Here is a 17031-nt window from a genome sequence, read left to right as displayed (position 1 = left end):
AACATTTATAGGTCAGAAATGCCCTATACAAACCTCAAAAACAAAATTAAAATGCTTTAATAGAAATGAACATATATATATCTATATATAATATAATTGCATTTGAGTTCTTCATGGTATATAATCTTTTGCTCTATGGACATGCACGAGATGGGATTCTGAAACTAAATACAGCTATTTCATATTTGCAAAAAAAGTATATGCACTATTAGTGGGATGCTGGAGCCTCTTCGCTCACCCCTTGGCAAATGACCTGGTTAACAACATCTGTTAACATGATAATGTCAGTGCAAATAGTTGAGGAGAAGGGAGATTTAATACTTCGGGCTGTCTGGAGGGCATTTTCCCAAAACTCCTCCTGTTAAAGGGGACATCCAGCATCTGCTGGGTTAAACAGAAACCAAGGCACTTCAATGGGAATTTGAAGCAAAGAAGGCAATAATGTGGGGAAAAAATTACAAAAGAAGCAGGGAAATTCATAACAGAAGGCAGAGATCTGTAAGCAGCAACAGCTGACTGTCAAAACCAAGTTTGACGCTGCCATAAGTCTCCCCTCTGGTGTCACACCTCCACCTTGGCCAGTGAGAGCAGCCTCCCTGTCAGCCCCATGACCCTGCTCTGCGGCTGGTGGGGCAGCAGTGGGGCTGTGGCAGGCAGGGACCCACACCTGGGGTGTGCCTGTGTGCACGGACTCGTGGGGCGCTTTCTCACTAGCTTGTGGATTAACAAGGCACAGGGAGCCGTGCAGGTGCACACGAAGCTGGAACACCTGCGTCTCCTTACAGGAGTGTGCGAGCAGGGTGACGCATGATCCCAGAAGGGGGAGTGTGTTTACTGAACCCACGCGTCCTTTGAGAAGGGACGGATGTGCGTATAACTCTGTGCATCATTAGAGCTCTTAGGGATCAGCTACAGAAGGATGTTTCAAAATGTGTAGGTCTTTATTGACATTTTGTAGGGTCTGGTATTGTGATTTATTTCATATTACTGATACGGATCCTGAATGTATCATTCATTGATTGTGGGTTAATTATGTGTAGTTGCACATAAACAGTCAGAGAAGCCTGTTTGTAAAGGAAAACAACCTGAAAATGCAACTGTACAAACAAAGGTGAGCCCATTCTGCATGTTATTCCAGAGGCTGTGCCAAGTTCTTTTGAAACAGTCTTGCTAACAGATGGCGTATCGATCCCCTTCGCAAGCGCATAACCAGTCCTGCTTCTGTTGAAAGGGTGTTACATCGATAACTGTTTCAAACCATTCTCAGCAGAGCCACAAAACATATAAAGCGGCAATGACCACGGGTGGTAGCTTGGCAGGTTGAATAGTCTTAAAAAAAAAAAGGTCACTATGCAGATAGTACAGCACTGGGACATGTTGTGGGGTCTCCACCCTGGGAAGTTTTCGGCACTTGGCTACACAAGCTATGGCTGACCAGATCCAGATTTGGTTAGTCTGAGTGAACCGAGCAGTTTTTCTCTAGGGCAGCAGGTAAAGTTGGAGATCGGGGAAAGAACTTAGAGATGGGTTACATACTGGCTGTGTGCAGAGAAGAGCAGGTGAGAGGGAGGCAACCTGTGGAGCTCCGCAGTGGTCAGCATGGGATGGGTTTTCATGTGCAGTGTATGAGAGGTACTGTGAAATTTGCTGATGAAATTAAGGTGACAAGCAATGTCTGTGAAGGAAGGCTTGGGATTTTAGAAAGGAAGAAGTCAGCTGAGGATTCGAGTGAAAGAACTAGGATGAAATTTAGTACAGAGTGCAAGATTATGGTTAGTCCGACAGACCAATGACAAAAAATTCTGATACAAGTTGGAAGCTCATCAGGTAAAGATGGGATGAGTTCTGGTTTTTGATTACTTATGTGATTTAATGACAACTCAGCTGAATCACAATAATCCGTGTGACTGCTCTTAACTCACAGTGTAAGTATAAACCACATTGCACTAAGTGAGCCCCAAGGAAGGAAAACTACCTCACAGTTGCTGAGCATGATGTTAGGGGTTGGGATTATGACAATGTTCAGCAACGTGTTGAGCTGCTATAACTTGATAATCTGCCTGAGCCCCACTTGCATGAGGTCCGATGAGGTATGGTTTTGCAGCTGCGAGCAAGGGAGCTTTCATTCTTGGATGTATGAAAACATATTTTCTGCAGAATTAGTATTAATGCTATTGCAAAACTCTGATAAAATCTGGAAAGTGTGTTTTCAGTTTTGGTTACTCAGAAGATTGAACTGAAAGAAGTATGTACAGAGGGTGACTACTAGAATGATTAGGGGAAAGAAAAGCTGCTTCTGGGGAGAAACTAGAAAAACATAGATTGCTGAGCATAGTGGAGGCTGAGATAGCATTAAATATTGGCAATGTAAATACTAGGGAGAGAAAGGAGCTATCTGAAAGCTAGAGAAAGAGTTTAGCACGAAAATTAAAAAAAAAAAAAAACAAAACCAAAACATGGGAACTGGCCATGAATACTGGTTAAACCTACAAACAATTTAAGTGGTGAGATTCAAAGCAGTGGAATTAATGTAGTCAAATCTAACTCATTGAGAAAGCACTAGATCAATACAGCAAAGGCTAGTGTATGACGGTGGTTACCCATGACATCAACTGGCTAAATTTGATGACCCGGGAGATACTGGTTGCTCTCTTCTGCTTCAATAACATTAATACCAATATTATCATCATTATTAATATGAGAAGGATTACATCTGTGTAAATCAACTTCAGTAAAGACTTCTTATTCTTTCTTTGATTCTTCCTGTATTTAAATAGGAGGTTCAATTGAGGGAAACCCAGGAATTATTCATATTGAATTTGTTTTATCATTGTCTCTTGTGTGTGTGAGTTTCTGATATATGAAAGTAACATAGAAAAGAGACATTTGTCTTTTATTCAAATGGAAAGTGTCAGACGGAGGTTAACAAAGTTGGTTTTGTCTGAACATGCAGGAACAAGCAATCAAGTGATGTCATTTCACCTCTTCTATTTCAATTTGCAGTGAAATACCAAAGTTAAATTATTACTGGCAAGGCTTTCTCTGCTTCTCCAATTTCTTTTCTCTATTTTGACTTTAAACATCTGACAAACTGATGGATTATCTGTTGTTTTTCTCTAGTTTTTCCTGGATAATGCTGTGAAACCTTTTCCCTCAGTTCTTAATTCATCAAATGCAAGTTTTCCTAATTCAAGTAATCAGACACGGTGGTGTATACAAAACAACTGTTTTTTCCTACCGGTAAGTTCATTTTCCATTTCTTTCTTTGTTTTCAACAATTACACTAAATTGACTGTTGCTGGATCTGCTCGAAGTTAAACACCCACCAGTTTTTTTAAGACTACAGCAAAAGCTTGATTTTTTATCAGTCACCTGCAAGTGCATTTGAAGGAAGTGGGAAGTCAGAGGAGACTAGTACTTCTGAAAATAGAGATTTTAATGAATGTCAGATTAAAAAGCAGGAAACAGACTGATAACTAAGAAGCCTAGCTCACCCATGCCAACAAATGGGTGTTATGAGATATCAGGAGAACACACAGCAACTGCAAAGCAAACTGTGGACTGAAAGCTGCACATCACTGTCAGTGAAACAAGCAGGTTGGTCTGCAGATGGGTTTCACAGAGACCAGTGGTGGACATAAAAATATTCACCACTTCCATCATTGACCTGGCAGTAAATGTGAGAACTGTGGTTCTCACACTGTTGTCATTGCAGTGAGGGAGGGGAAGTACAACACTTGTGTTCCATTATACAAACTGTTTAAAAGATCTGAAGTGACTTGAAGATCTCTTAGTGTGAACAAAAGCACAGCAGTACATGCAAGAAGAGTGGGAAGGACATTCCTACAAATACGGAATCTGTATCCGTGAGAGGAATGATTCTTAAAGGGATTAGTGTAGGGCAACAAAGATGATTAAGGGAGTGGAGCACCTTCCTTATGAAGAAAGGCTGAGGGAGCTGGGGCTCTTTAGTTTGGAGGAGACTGAGGGCTGACCTTATTAATGTTTATAAATATATAAAGGGTGAGTGCCATGAGGATGGAGCCAGGCTCTTCTCGGTGGCAAACAATGATAGGACAAGGGGTAATGGGATCAAGCTGGAACACAAGAGGTTCTGCTTAAATTTGAGAAAAAACTTCTTCTCAGTAAGGGTGACAGAGCACTGGAACAGGCTGCCCAGGGAGGTTGTGGAGTCTCCTTCTCTGGAGACATTCAAAACCCACCTGGACATGTTCCTGTGCGACCTCACCTAGGCGTTCCTGCTCCAGCAGGGGGATTGGACTAGATGATCTTTTGAGGTCCCTTCCAATCCCAAACATACTGTGATACTGTGATTACAGAAGACCTGCATTTGAACATAACAAGCTGCATATTATGCCAAAATAGGTAAATAGTCTTTGGATGAATAAGCAGAAGACAGTGAAAGGAAGAGAGATTATTTTACCTCTGTGTAGAATTGATGAGACCAGTACCAAAACAGTGCGTGCTGATTTCCACACAATATGTTTTACATGAAGCAGCTATTCACTATGTCAAGCTAAACAATCCTAGACACACACAAAAGCAAGATGTTAATCATGTATATAAGTCTCCTGGAAAAACAAACAAACAAAAAACAACATTGCAGTAGCTGAAGCACTTATGAACTTTCAGCATCTTCGTGAAAAAGTCACAGCAGAGCATGAGTTTCTGTTTCTCATTTTTGAATTTAGCTGACTAAATACCACCAGGCATGGACAGAGGCCTATGTTTTCTTTTGGATCTGACATCAAGTTACCCTCATTGTCAAAGAAACGATGCAGTCCTTCTCCCAGCCTCTGCATATCTTCACACTTATAAGCACATAGAAATAAATTGTTCCAATACTTATTTATGTTTGGTTTTTTTAGTTAGCAGGTTTTCTAGTCATCTTTTAAATATAATTCTTGTTATAGTTTTGAACATCTTGAAAGGTTTTTTTGTTTTCCTTTTTACCAGTAAGCTCTCCAACCAGCATCTGAAGGATACAACTTTCATAAATTATACTTACTAAGATTCAATCTGCTGTCCTTAAAAAAAAAAGAGTGTGTTTTTTCCTTTGTTTTTTCATGTATAATCAAGATGTTTGTCAGCACTTGATGTGATTGGTACATTTCTAACAATTAGTGGTTTATAGATTTTAAACTTTTAAAAAGCATTTTTTCATCAAAGAAACTTTGATAAATTGGCACAAAAATACTGTTAAAATGTCACTTTTGATAGTAATAAATTAAAAGGTTAGGTTGGCTAAAGTGTTGAAACACTTTTTCCCTAACTTTTTCTATTAAACAGCTCTCAGATGCACATCATTTTCATCCTCAGGCACTGCGTAACTTCTAGCTAGAAAAAGCTACAAATCCCTTTTGAGTTACTACTTTTGTTTGTTTGGCGGTTTTTTTTTTTTAATCTGGAAATAAAAATATTCTCTTTTTATTGAATGAGATACTGAATACTTAAACTGACAAATCTTTGTTTTCTTAAATTAAAAATGCAATCTTTTGAATCTGTGTGTTAGCTTTAAGCTTTATTAATATAGGTAAACTCCCTGTGATTTGTGATAGTGAACCTGACAGATCTATTGAATATGTCATCTAAAATTAATGAATAGGAGATTTTTGAGTTACTTCAGCCTCAAGAGAATTTAGTTCATTTTGAAGCATACTGATTGATTCTTTCCCTCCTCCACCTCAAAAAATAACTTTTCTGAGTTGTATTGCTTGTTTTCTTGGTCTTTTTAAAGATTTAGGAAAGACTACATAGTAAATTTTAGGGACTTTGCCTGTGTTTGTTTAGTTTTGCTATTATGCTTCTGTAGTTTCCTTGTAATAGAAGTTAGGCCTGGGAGATTTCAAGTCGTGCATACCTCTTCCTGTGATAAAATACAGGGTGGTATCAGTGCTGCCATCCCCACATGTTAAATAAATAAAAGTCATAATACAGACTTGTAAAAGATGCAGTTTTGGAATATGCTTTATTTGACTAGGGAATTCCAAAATTACTTTCTTCTCAAGTTTTTCTCCGTGGACATATTGGAGCAGAATCCCTTTTTACTTTACTAAAGGTCTGTATAACCACAGAACTGTCAGTCTTAAATGTTAAGAGCAGAGACCAAATGCACGAGGCTGGAGATAAGATACTAAGGGTCTAGTGCACTGGTGCAAGGCACTGGGCCTATGATCGCTGCAGGAGAGGCACTCAGACTCTGTAAAGTATTGTTTAAAATACCGTTTATTAGAGCTAGCACAGGAAGAAAAAAGAGGGTAGATGGAGTTACATACATCCCTTCAGATGCTGGGAACTCTGAATCATCCAGCATCGGATGGCCCTTCAGTCAGGGACAGCGAGTGGTGCAGATCGCATCTGTGGAGAGGTTACCCAGCATTTTCCTCTTTTGAGCCCTTACAGGATTTTCTGAAAAAGAAACATTCTTATTCATCATTTCTGCTGTCAGACAAAAGTGACATCCATGAGAACCTGTTGCTGCACTGTTAGATGAAGTCAAGGCCACACAGGTGGCAAAACCAGTGCTACCAAGCGGGAGCTGCCTGCAGGCTGCTCGGTTGCAGCAGGCTGGCAGAGCTGGCTGAGGGTGTCTCACAGCCACGGGGCACGCCCAGCACAGCACGGACCTGCGGCTGCTTGGCTTCACTGCCGTGTGGGCTGCTAATCCATCAGTGTGCCGTGATATTTCGATCATAGTATCATTTCCGTTGGAAAAGACCCTCAGGATCATTGAGGCCAACCATAACCTAACTCTAGCACTAAACCGTGGCCCAAAGAACCTCGTCTAAATGCCTTTTGAACAGCTCCAGGGATGGTGACTCCACTGCTTCCCTGGGCAACCTGTTCTAATTCCTTGACACCCCTTTCTGTGAAGAATTTTTTCCTAATATCCAATCTAAACCTCCCCTGGCACAACTTGAGGCCATTTCCTCTCGTCCTATCACTTGCTACTTGGGAGAAGAGACCAACACCCTCCATGCTACAACCTCCTCTCAGGTAGTTTCAGAGAGCGATAAGGTTCTCCCCTCAGCCTCCTTTTCTCCAGGCTAAACAGCCCCAGCTCCCTCAGCTGCTCCTCATCAGACTTGAGCTCCAGGCCCTTCACCAGCTTCATCGCCTCTGCACTCTCTCCAACACCTCAATGTTCTGCTTATGACAAGGGGCCCAAAACTGAACACAGGATTCAAGGTGCAGCCTCACCAGCAACACGTACAGTGGCACCATCAGGGTCACTACAAAGGATTGGTATCTCTGCTACTCTCTGCCTTGGAAAAAAGCCTCAGTGCCTGTGTAGTCTGAGCTCTTCTTATTCTTCAGTAGGTTGTAGTGAGGTGTAGGATGAACAAGCCTGAAAGGGGTCTTTACTAAGAAACAAGCCCAGTATACCTGCACACAAAAGCTGTGGTTTTTCCCAGCTGGGCATTTTTTCCTGTGTAGGAAAGTCCATGTTCATTTGATGAACTGAGAGCAGACCGCTAGGCCCAGGAGGCAGGTTGCCATTTGTCTGACAGCTTGCAATTTTTGTGCTTTGACAAAGACCAGAGCTCTCATGCTATACATGTGGCGGTAATTCCACCAGTCCTGATTTTCCGTATGGCTACTTTGACTGTTCTTCACCAGATTGTTACTGTCTTTCCAGTGTCTTGCCTGCTTTGTAGCTGCATGCATCCTTCTGAGACACTAGCTAGAATGCCAGTTACCTTTGTTCCTCTACAGTGTATCTTTTGAAGCATTTTGTCTTGCAGTTCTTCCTCCGATTTTTTTTTCAAGCCTTTTTGGATTAGTGTGAAAAGATGAAAGGGTAAGAGAAGGATTTAAGCTACAACACTTGAAGTGTATACTAAAATTTACAAATTCTTTTATTCAAAGGTTGAAATTTCACTTCCTTTGACACAAATTGAAAAATTCATTTGCACTGTTGAGCAGTCAGAAATAATAACCTTGAATAGCCTTGAAGTTACAGCTGGAAAAAGGTTTATTTAAGGTGGCATTTTCAAAAGAAAAAACTTCATAACATGGTGTGGCTGTTCAAGCAGCATTGCTTGCAGACTCATTTCCAGATCTGCTTGTTGATTAATGGAATCTGGCATTGCAATACACAATACTGGAGTATGCATTCTTAAATGTGTGGCTGTGCCCCTCTTCTCTAATCCATCAACCCTTTTCTGAAATTTTAGCTGAAATTTTCAATCTAGTCTACATATTCCTATGGAACACTAACAGAAACAGTTTATTCCACTTCAAAGTTTCTTGGTCTTTGTCAAACTGCATCCAGTTGTGGATTCAAGACTGCTGTTTATTTGCTTCTTTTTGGAAAACTGATTTCACAAGTAGAATGCCTTACAGAGTAAAAAAGGGATGCTGCTTTTATGTAACGCTGGAGTGTGACCTCCTGTGGAATGCAACCATCAGAAGTTTTATTTTTGGAGATTCTGAACAGTAGTTCTTTCTATTTCTTACTTCAAGCAGATCTGCAAGAAAATTACGGTAACAGCAGACACTGAGATGGCACATCAATTCTGTCTGATGGGTGCTGTGAAAATTATTCTTCTTAGTGATCCTCCAAACTTAGTATACAGTGATTCAGGTTCTGTCAAAACTACTGCCATCAACAAGTCAACAGTAGTCTGAAAATAGCATATCTAGAAATAGAATGCTTTGTAGTTTCAGAAAAGATAACTTTCTTACCAGCTGCAGGACTGTAATTTTCAGGAAGCGTCTTTGGCAAAGGTGCTGTAGGTTACAGACTAAGATAATGATTCTACTGAGAATGTATTGTTCCTGTTTTAGCATTAGTTTTGATGCCCTAGTCCATTTTCAGAACGTATCCAGAGAAAATATTTTTCCAGGAATTCAACTTCAACCATACATATTTTTGTTGTTTTATATGACACAGAGAAGAAAAGGAATTTGTTAACATTGTGTTCTTCTGTAGTCATAACTCAAGAAGATTTGACAGAAGGATTTTTGTATATTTATATTAAGCATAGACCATGTTAATAATCTTTTATTTTTCATATCTTAGGTCTATTTCTAGAATTTGTAAAAGTGCTTACCTATGAGGTTTATAACAACTATTCATTGCCTCAATTTATAAATACTGCAAATATAGGCAATGAAATTGTTGTTTCCAGATCCTTAGACATTTTACCTTGACACTTATTCTAATAATACATACAAGGTAGATATTGAACTCATGAGTGAAAACAGTCCAGGGGCACAGGAATAAATCTTTGTCAGTCTTCTGGCACTAGACTCTTGCATTACACTTCAACACCAGCAGTGGTGTCCCATGAAGAGGTGCTCCTCAGTACTGCAGATGACTAAATCAAAAGTTAAAAAGGGTGAATATTAGGCAGCAAAAATTAGGAGCATAATCTGGATTCTACTGAGTTTCAAGTGAATGGGAGCCTAGTAAAAAAAATGTTCTATTGTACGAAATACCAACATCTGGTTGTTATTGACTATTTGTAAACCATAATGTCCCAGCTTGTGATATATTCCATGCTTAAGTGGTCAGTCAACAATTTGTTTTTTAAACTAGACTGAGCATTTTATTATGTATGATTTCCTACTCAAGAGTCAAGTTCTAAATATTTTCTATTTGATTTTTCTTTGCCAGTATTTTATATACAGCTGCATATTAGGGCTCATTTCCTGCTCTGTTTTCCTGAGGATAAATTATGAGTTGAAAATGGTGATAATGTTGATTGCATTGGTGGGCTACAATGTTATTCTTCTGCACACTCATGGGCCCATACTGGATGACTACAGCAAATTTATGTATGCAATGGCACCTCTTAGAAGGTAGGTGAATAACTCCAGTGCTTCTGAAATTAGTAGAAGTTAAATACTACCTTTGGCGGTTCTTATGTCATGGAACAGATATTTTTTCTATGTCTTTGGCTATATGAACTACAAGTCACAACTTTAAATCATTGTAATGTTGCAGTTACATGATTTAATGTCACAGCTCAGAGCATTAGAATAAAATAAACAAGGTTGGGCAAGGTGTTTAAATCACATACTATGGAAAATAGAGTATGGTTCAATTTGCATTTTTATAATTAAGAAGAAGTCATCATTAAGCTTGTTAAGGCCTAAGGCTGAACATAATTAAGGCTGCTGAAGCATAATTGCTGCAAGCCAAAGAAAATCAACTTCTTCAGAACTAGTGCATTGTCTTTAAACTTCAGAAATGCATTCCCAGGTATTGAAAAAATCAGGAGAGAAACAGTTGGGATTTTTTTTGCTGCACTTGCAAATTTGTATGTTAAATTTTCAGTGACACTGCTGAAATCTTTGTTATAGGTGATAATACATAAGGCCAAAATTATGACTCTTAAGTATTGCTGTGTAAAATAATTATTGGACACTTGTAATTTTTACCTAATTTTCAAAACAAAGAGGTGATTCTCTTCTATGTTGGCTGAGTGCACAGTGCATATGCCACAACAGGAAAACTAACAGTGTTTCAGTATAATTATTCCTGTATTGTAAACTGCTCAATATTGTTAGGACACAGAGACAACTATACAAAAGGATCTGAATTAAAAAACAAACAAACAAACAAACAAAAAAAACCAAAAAAAAAACCCAAAAAAACAGTATTTGCTTCCTTTGCACTTAAATCTAAGGATTAAATGAACAAACTCATGTCTTTGTTTCCTTTGCATTAGTGGAAAGGATATCTGTGTGATGGAGAACCATGGGACAGTTTAGATTGAGCACATGCTTCTGGCAGCCTTGATTTTGCCAGTCATGTGCCCGTTGGTGTTCTCCTTCCTAAATCTCAAGGTTCTTCTTTCAGTGGCATCAGTAGGAGGTTGCTGGTGTGAACTATTTCCCGTTACCTCTAGTGTCTTTTCCCAAAGCAGAGTTTTATTAAACTCTCTACAAGATCTAGTTTGTGCCTCCTGTGATTCTGAGGTGAAAAGGTATTTTGGGAGTTAGGTGCTGTAGTTTCTGTTTCTTCACATTCCTTGGATACAGGCAAGATCTCCATTATGGAAGTAGTGTTACTACATAAAAAAAATATCTCTTTTTAATCTGCCTGTATAGAATAAGCACCAAATGGTCTCCGTTTTGAAAGCAAACATGGATATTATTTTTCCTAAATCCTCATCTTGTTACTGGACTTCAAAATGCAGGCACATTTGCACGGAATGTAGTAGAAGCAATTAAAGCTACATAATGAAAATAATAATATTTCATCAAATATTAAAGCATATCATATTTAAATGGTCTTAATTCACATACTAGAAAGTAAGATAAATTGTAATCTTATTCTCGCGCTAAAGTAATTTTGTTCTAATTTTGAGCAGCCTGCTTTACTTATGTTTTTATTTTATAGGCCAGGAATACTGAAAGACTTGAAGACAATGGGCTCAATTTCTTTGTTTATATTCTTCATCACATTACTGGTTTTGGGTAGACAGGTAAGATGCACACTTCTCTTCATCTTTATCAGTGGGCACAATGCAGCCTGCCACCTTCCCAGACATTTTTTAGATGTTCTGACAAACACCTTTATTCTGTTCTACCCCACACCCTTGAAAAGGAGTGTCAGAAGCGTCTAAAAAGCTATTTTTCTGTATTACCTTCCAATATGCCCCTAAAACTAACCAATAACTGTCTTTGAGACTGTGGACATTATACTGATAGTCTGCTGTGACTATTGCTTGTCATGCTGACCAATATTGTCTCATAGCTTCCTAGTGTGCTCCCATCTGTCTTCATCCATCTGCTGTCTCCCTAGTTGCTTAATTACAAGCTATTTTCTTCACAGTTATTACTTTTTGATGCAGACATAAAAACAATGTAGCACACACACACAAGTGTACCACGTGCCAAGGCCACAGTTGCACTAAAACTATGAGCCAACAGGAAATCACCCTTTTCATTACCCAGTTGTGCTTTTTCAGTACAAGTGTGATGTCAGTGGTCTTACCCTCTACAAAGTTGAGGGCAGGTGCAAGGGCAGTTCTTTCTCTAAGTCCTTGGGTCTGTCCATGATCCATGGCCAAAAGCCGCAATCCCAGGCCGTTAGGTGATCTCCAGAGACCACTTCAAGCCCTAACCATTCTGTGATTGTGACTCTGTGTGCCAGGAAGGATGCAGTGTGCAAGAGGGGGCTCTGAGCTGGAACAGGCAATCCATGTGAGGTCTCATGAACAGCCGCTACCCCCATAGCCTGCAGACTGGGAGGGTTCTTACCCCTAACTGTCTTTAAATCACTCAATTACATTATATTCCCTGAAACATAATGACTGGCATTTAAATTGCCAAGCAGGCCTTGCAGGTTACTAGGCAAAAAGTTCTTATCTGACAGACTCTGCAGTATTTACTGTAGTGGGGAACATCCTTCCTGAGTTAGAAATAACATTCTTCATCTGCCTTGCTGCCAGCACTGTATTAGAGTTTGCTTATTTGATGACAGTAGCAGAGAGTGGGGCTGGAGCACAGCCACTTCCACTCGGAAAGAGGAATAAATATTTCATTGCACCCCTTGAGAACCTTGAGTCCCTGTCAACCACAGCGTCAGATGGCGGCGGTGGGTGCAACACCAAGAGCAAAGGAGAGAGGGAACGTCATCTTCATTAGTCAAAAAGAGTATTTCTTTGTGAGTTCAGTCATGTGGACAGGAAAGTTTGTTTTGCATACAATAACAGTGTGTGTGTGTTGTTCCCTGTCACACCAGCTGAAAAATGATCCTGTAACGGAAAAAGTCTGTTTTCAGACATGTCCAGGATCCTTGTCATGATACCACTTGTTTGTGGCTCTTCAGTCTTTGATTTTTTGGCTAATTTATTCTCCATTAAAGAAGAAGGAGACAAAACCTCTATGTTTTTGAACACTTTCAAGTAAAGTCTATGTTAGCAATGTTAATTAGAAAATGTTATGAACTAATTTTCATACATACTTAAGTTACTGTTAGTGATACTGACTGGTAGCAAATGCTTATGAAAAGAATAGGGGAGGAAATGAACCTGTGTAGAGTGACCCTTCCAGGAGCGCAGGCTTCCCATCTTCTGCCAGTTGGTATTTCTGTGGCAACATTTAATAGCTATTGGCTGATCTGTTTTCTCTTACACTTCCCGATCTCTTTTTAACATGTGTTAACTTCCTAATCTTCCCAACACTGCCTGATAATGAATTTCACAATATGATAAAAAGTTATGTGAAAGTGTCTGTCTGTTTTTAAACTTTCTGCTTGCTACTTTGATTGAGTGACACTTGCAGAACACTGTTGAGTCACCTTAGAAGTGTAGGCAAATTAAAATTCTTCTTTACCCTTCTTCTGCAGAGAATAATATACAATTTCTCTGCTATTGCAGTTTTCTACTTTGCATACAATGTCTTTTCTCTTAATATCTGATTATGTTAACAATGCTAAAGATAATAGCTACTGATGAAAAGGGTGGTCCTTCCATTTCCGTAGGCTGGCATTGGTGCTTCTCTGTCCTCAGAGTAAGAAATGGCAAAGTTCATCTAAACAAAAAGTGAATGATTTCTCAAAAAGTGAATTATTTCTGTGAACCTGCTCACCACTGGTCAGACAGGTGCCTGGCCTGATGTAAAAGCAAGAGTGGGAATGTGTGTCTCTGGGTGAACGGGGATGAAGAGAGGGAGAGCTAGTATATCATTACGTGTCTTATGACCCAACTTAATTCTCAGGTTCAGCTAACACTTTTAGCTGCACAACCAGCATCCCTACTGAAAGAAGTAGGCCTTCACAGATGCCTGTGAAGCTGTATAGTGGCCCAAAATAGGGAAATGGTCTGGCTTAAAAATTAACCCTGGAAAAATGGTTGTTTTTCAGCCAGATCTGCTTCCTGGTGTGGTTTTATGGTGTGGCTGCAGCAATGCTTGTGCCAACAGAATCAGCATAGGATAGGAGTGAGCAGCCAGAAGTGAGGTGGAGAAAGTAGAACTGTTTTTTTTTGGTGTTCATATCAGTGTAAGCTACAACCATTCCCTGACACTGAGGTCAAGTGACACATTTCATTCTGCATGCACACCATTGGAGTTATTTGAAACTAGGCTGGCAGCAGGCAGTTGAGAATGGTGATTCTTGCACCTGGCTCAGGCATTGCCCAGGAGAATGCAGACTGGTATGGGCTAGACTGTGTAAGGAGTGTGCTCACATTTAAACACTATTGAGCATTAAATCTCTCTTATGGCCCAGTTTGAATTACAAGTATTGACAAAGCCTGTGAACTCCTTTCTCATCAATACATAAAATTGCACATACCCCGTTCCTCTTAAGGACAGGTGAATAGTTTTGTTCTCCCATGATTGATTGTAGTATGTTTGTCCACACTGAACTTCACTGACTGTTTTACTGCCCAGACGTTTGTGGCAACTTTCCTCAGCCATGAAAACTGTTTATTTGTAGCCTCTGTTCTGCTTTTAGTGAGCTTTTATTCTGTGAGAGGATCTTTCTCAGATAGTGTAGTCTTTCAAGAGCCTCTTCGGAAAGCATTTCATGAAAACTTATTTCAGTCTTCACTGCTATTCACATGCCCATTCACTTCTTTGTAACAGAAGGAGGCATGTTTACAGAAGAGGTGTCAACCCCTCCCCATTGTATCAGCTTTAGTTAATGTGTCTAAATAGCTATTTTTGTCACCATGTTGGCTTTTTTTTTTTTTTTCCCCCAAAGTTTATTTCTCTGTTGTTCCTGGGGTTAGCCCAGGCCTTTTCCAAAGATTTTCATTATATCCTTACCATTTGTCAGTTCTCTGACACAACAGCTGTTTCAAATGATCAGGCTATCTACCACAAGTTTCAGACCAGCAGCTTTTCATTTTGGTTACTTTAGAGCTGATGATTTCTTGTTGATCAACTTATTAATGTGTTCTAAGACATCTTCTGCTGGCATTCCCTATTGAGACAGTTTCTCAGATTTGCTGTTTGTAAGTAATGGCTGTGAGGGGATCCTCCTAAGCTCCCTTGCCTGAATGAAAACCTACATTTAATTTCTAGTGATCTTATCTGCTTTAGTGTTGCATTTGCTGCTCCTTTGCTGAATGTGATAGCATTCATCTCTCCTGACTGTAGATATCTGTGGCATAGACAGCTACTCTCAAGCTGCTTATCTTGACTTTCTGTGTGACCTTCTTTCAGTGAGGAGAATTAGTTCATTGCCTCACTCAGGCAAATATTGCAAATAGACACAGGGTGATGATGAGGGGCCAGGAGCATATTTTTTATGAGGAGAGACTGAGAGAACTGTGTCTGTTCAGCCTGGGGAAGAGAAGGCTGAGAGGAGATCTCATCAATGTCTATAAATATCTCAAGGTTGGGTGTCAAGAGGATGGGACCAGACACCTTTCAGTGGTGCCCAATGATAGAATGAGGGGCAAAGAGCACAGACTGAAGCACAGGAGGTTCCATCTGAATATGAGGAGAAACTTCTTTACTTTGAGGGTGCCAGAGCCCTGGAACAGGCTGCCCAGAGAGACTGTGGAGTCTCCTTCTCTGGAGACATTCCAACCCCACCTGGACACATTCCTGTGCGATCTGCTCTGGGTGAACCTGCTTTAGCAGGTGGGTTGGACTAGATGATCTCCAGAGGTCCCTTCCAACCCAAACCATTCTGTGATTCTGTGAGTGTCCTATTACCATTTAAAAATATAGACAAACCCACCTCTGTGTAATCAATGAGACATGAATCAGTTCTTGTGGCACTTAACTGTTTTTGCCCAAGAAGTTACCACTGATTTGAACCTCTGAGGTTGCGTTGTGTTGCCCTGCACAGATGCAAGGTAGTCTGTTTCCCTGAAGGAAGCCAGTTACTCTGTGGTGCCTGGAGGAACAGAGTGTCTTTCCTGCGTCCCTGGGCGTTCCACTATGCTCACCCACTGGGAAATGCTGTCAAGTAAATCAGCATTAGGTGAAGAAGAAAAATTTTGTATCTCAAGGATATTGTGCCTGCAGATGTATAAGGGCCACTCTGAGATATTTTCATTCTGATACGTTGAAGAGATTCTAGATATAACATGTAAAGTAGGAAACAATATTGGTTTTCATATGACTGCAAGGCTACAAATATTGAACAGTATCTTTAATGGCATGTATACAAAATTGGTTAGATCACGCAAACAAAAACCCCCACAATTTAAAGTACGTTTTGGTAAGGTAGTATTTTTTTTGTTTTTAGAAGTCTGAATGGGCATTTTGAAATATGCTGACTTCTTTAATTTCAAATAAAATTGTAGAATACATTCTGCTTTATTTTTTTTCTGATTTCTGAGTTCTTTTTGCCATTTTTTGTGGCAGCCTAGATTTCATTCAATAAATAATCAAGTGGTAACTAAACTACCTATTTAATATTATCTCTTAAATAAACATCTCTTAAAGACTTCAGCTTATCTAGCACCTTTTCTTTCCAGTACAAAGTTGGTAAAATGTATGGATATGTAATTTCAGCTTTATGCCAGGCATCCAGTTTACATTTGTCAATTTATGTAAATAATGCTGACATCTCAGGTTTTCATTGGATTTTTTCTGCATGAATACAGTTGGCAGCATTTGAATTTGTTTTCTATGTGGGGAACTTAGATGTATAATGTATAATATACATATTTAAAAGCTTGCCAAATCATTTTAATACCATCTTATTTCAACTCTTTGCTCTGTCTTTGGCTGTGATCTCAACAAAATATCTATGAATAATTTTGATCTGTGACAGCCACTGTCCAATCACAAGGACTACTCTCTTTTTAATGTGAACGCTTACTCACTGCTAATAATACTAGCTAGCATTTTTAGTTTTTTCTGTAATAAGATTGTCATCATAATCATGTTCTTCTGGTTACTAACATAGTCTTCATTGGAGCTGCATGATAGCATTAAACCATTGGACTACATTGAAATAGCTCTTGATCTAAATCAGGTCAAATGAGAGAGTCAGGCTAATGGAGGCTTTACTATAGAATAGAATTTATGATAAAATATTGACAATAGTGAAAAGAAGTAGAGGACTCCACAAAAAGGCATTTTTAT

At 39.4% G+C, this 17031-nt stretch overlaps 1 protein-coding gene across 2 annotated transcripts in view; it reads left to right on the top strand.

Annotated features, from left to right (window-relative positions):
• The window catches only part of ADCY2 (adenylate cyclase 2), a 225488-nt gene that overhangs the window by 189293 nt on the left and 19164 nt on the right, over positions 1-17031 (top strand). For both annotated transcript variants that reach the window (XM_065052707.1, XM_065052706.1), the window contains 3 exons: positions 3121-3240; positions 9644-9828; positions 11375-11459. In XM_065052707.1, coding sequence (XP_064908779.1) covers positions 3121-3240; positions 9644-9828; positions 11375-11459 — 390 coding nt within the window. The remainder of the gene's footprint in view (positions 1-3120; positions 3241-9643; positions 9829-11374; positions 11460-17031) is intronic.

This window comes from Columba livia, chromosome 2 (assembly GCF_036013475.1).
Source record: "Columba livia isolate bColLiv1 breed racing homer chromosome 2, bColLiv1.pat.W.v2, whole genome shotgun sequence".
NCBI lineage: Eukaryota > Metazoa > Chordata > Aves > Columbiformes > Columbidae > Columba > Columba livia.
The sequence above is the reverse complement of the archived record's forward strand: the minus strand, read 5'-3'. Positions and strand labels throughout refer to the sequence as shown.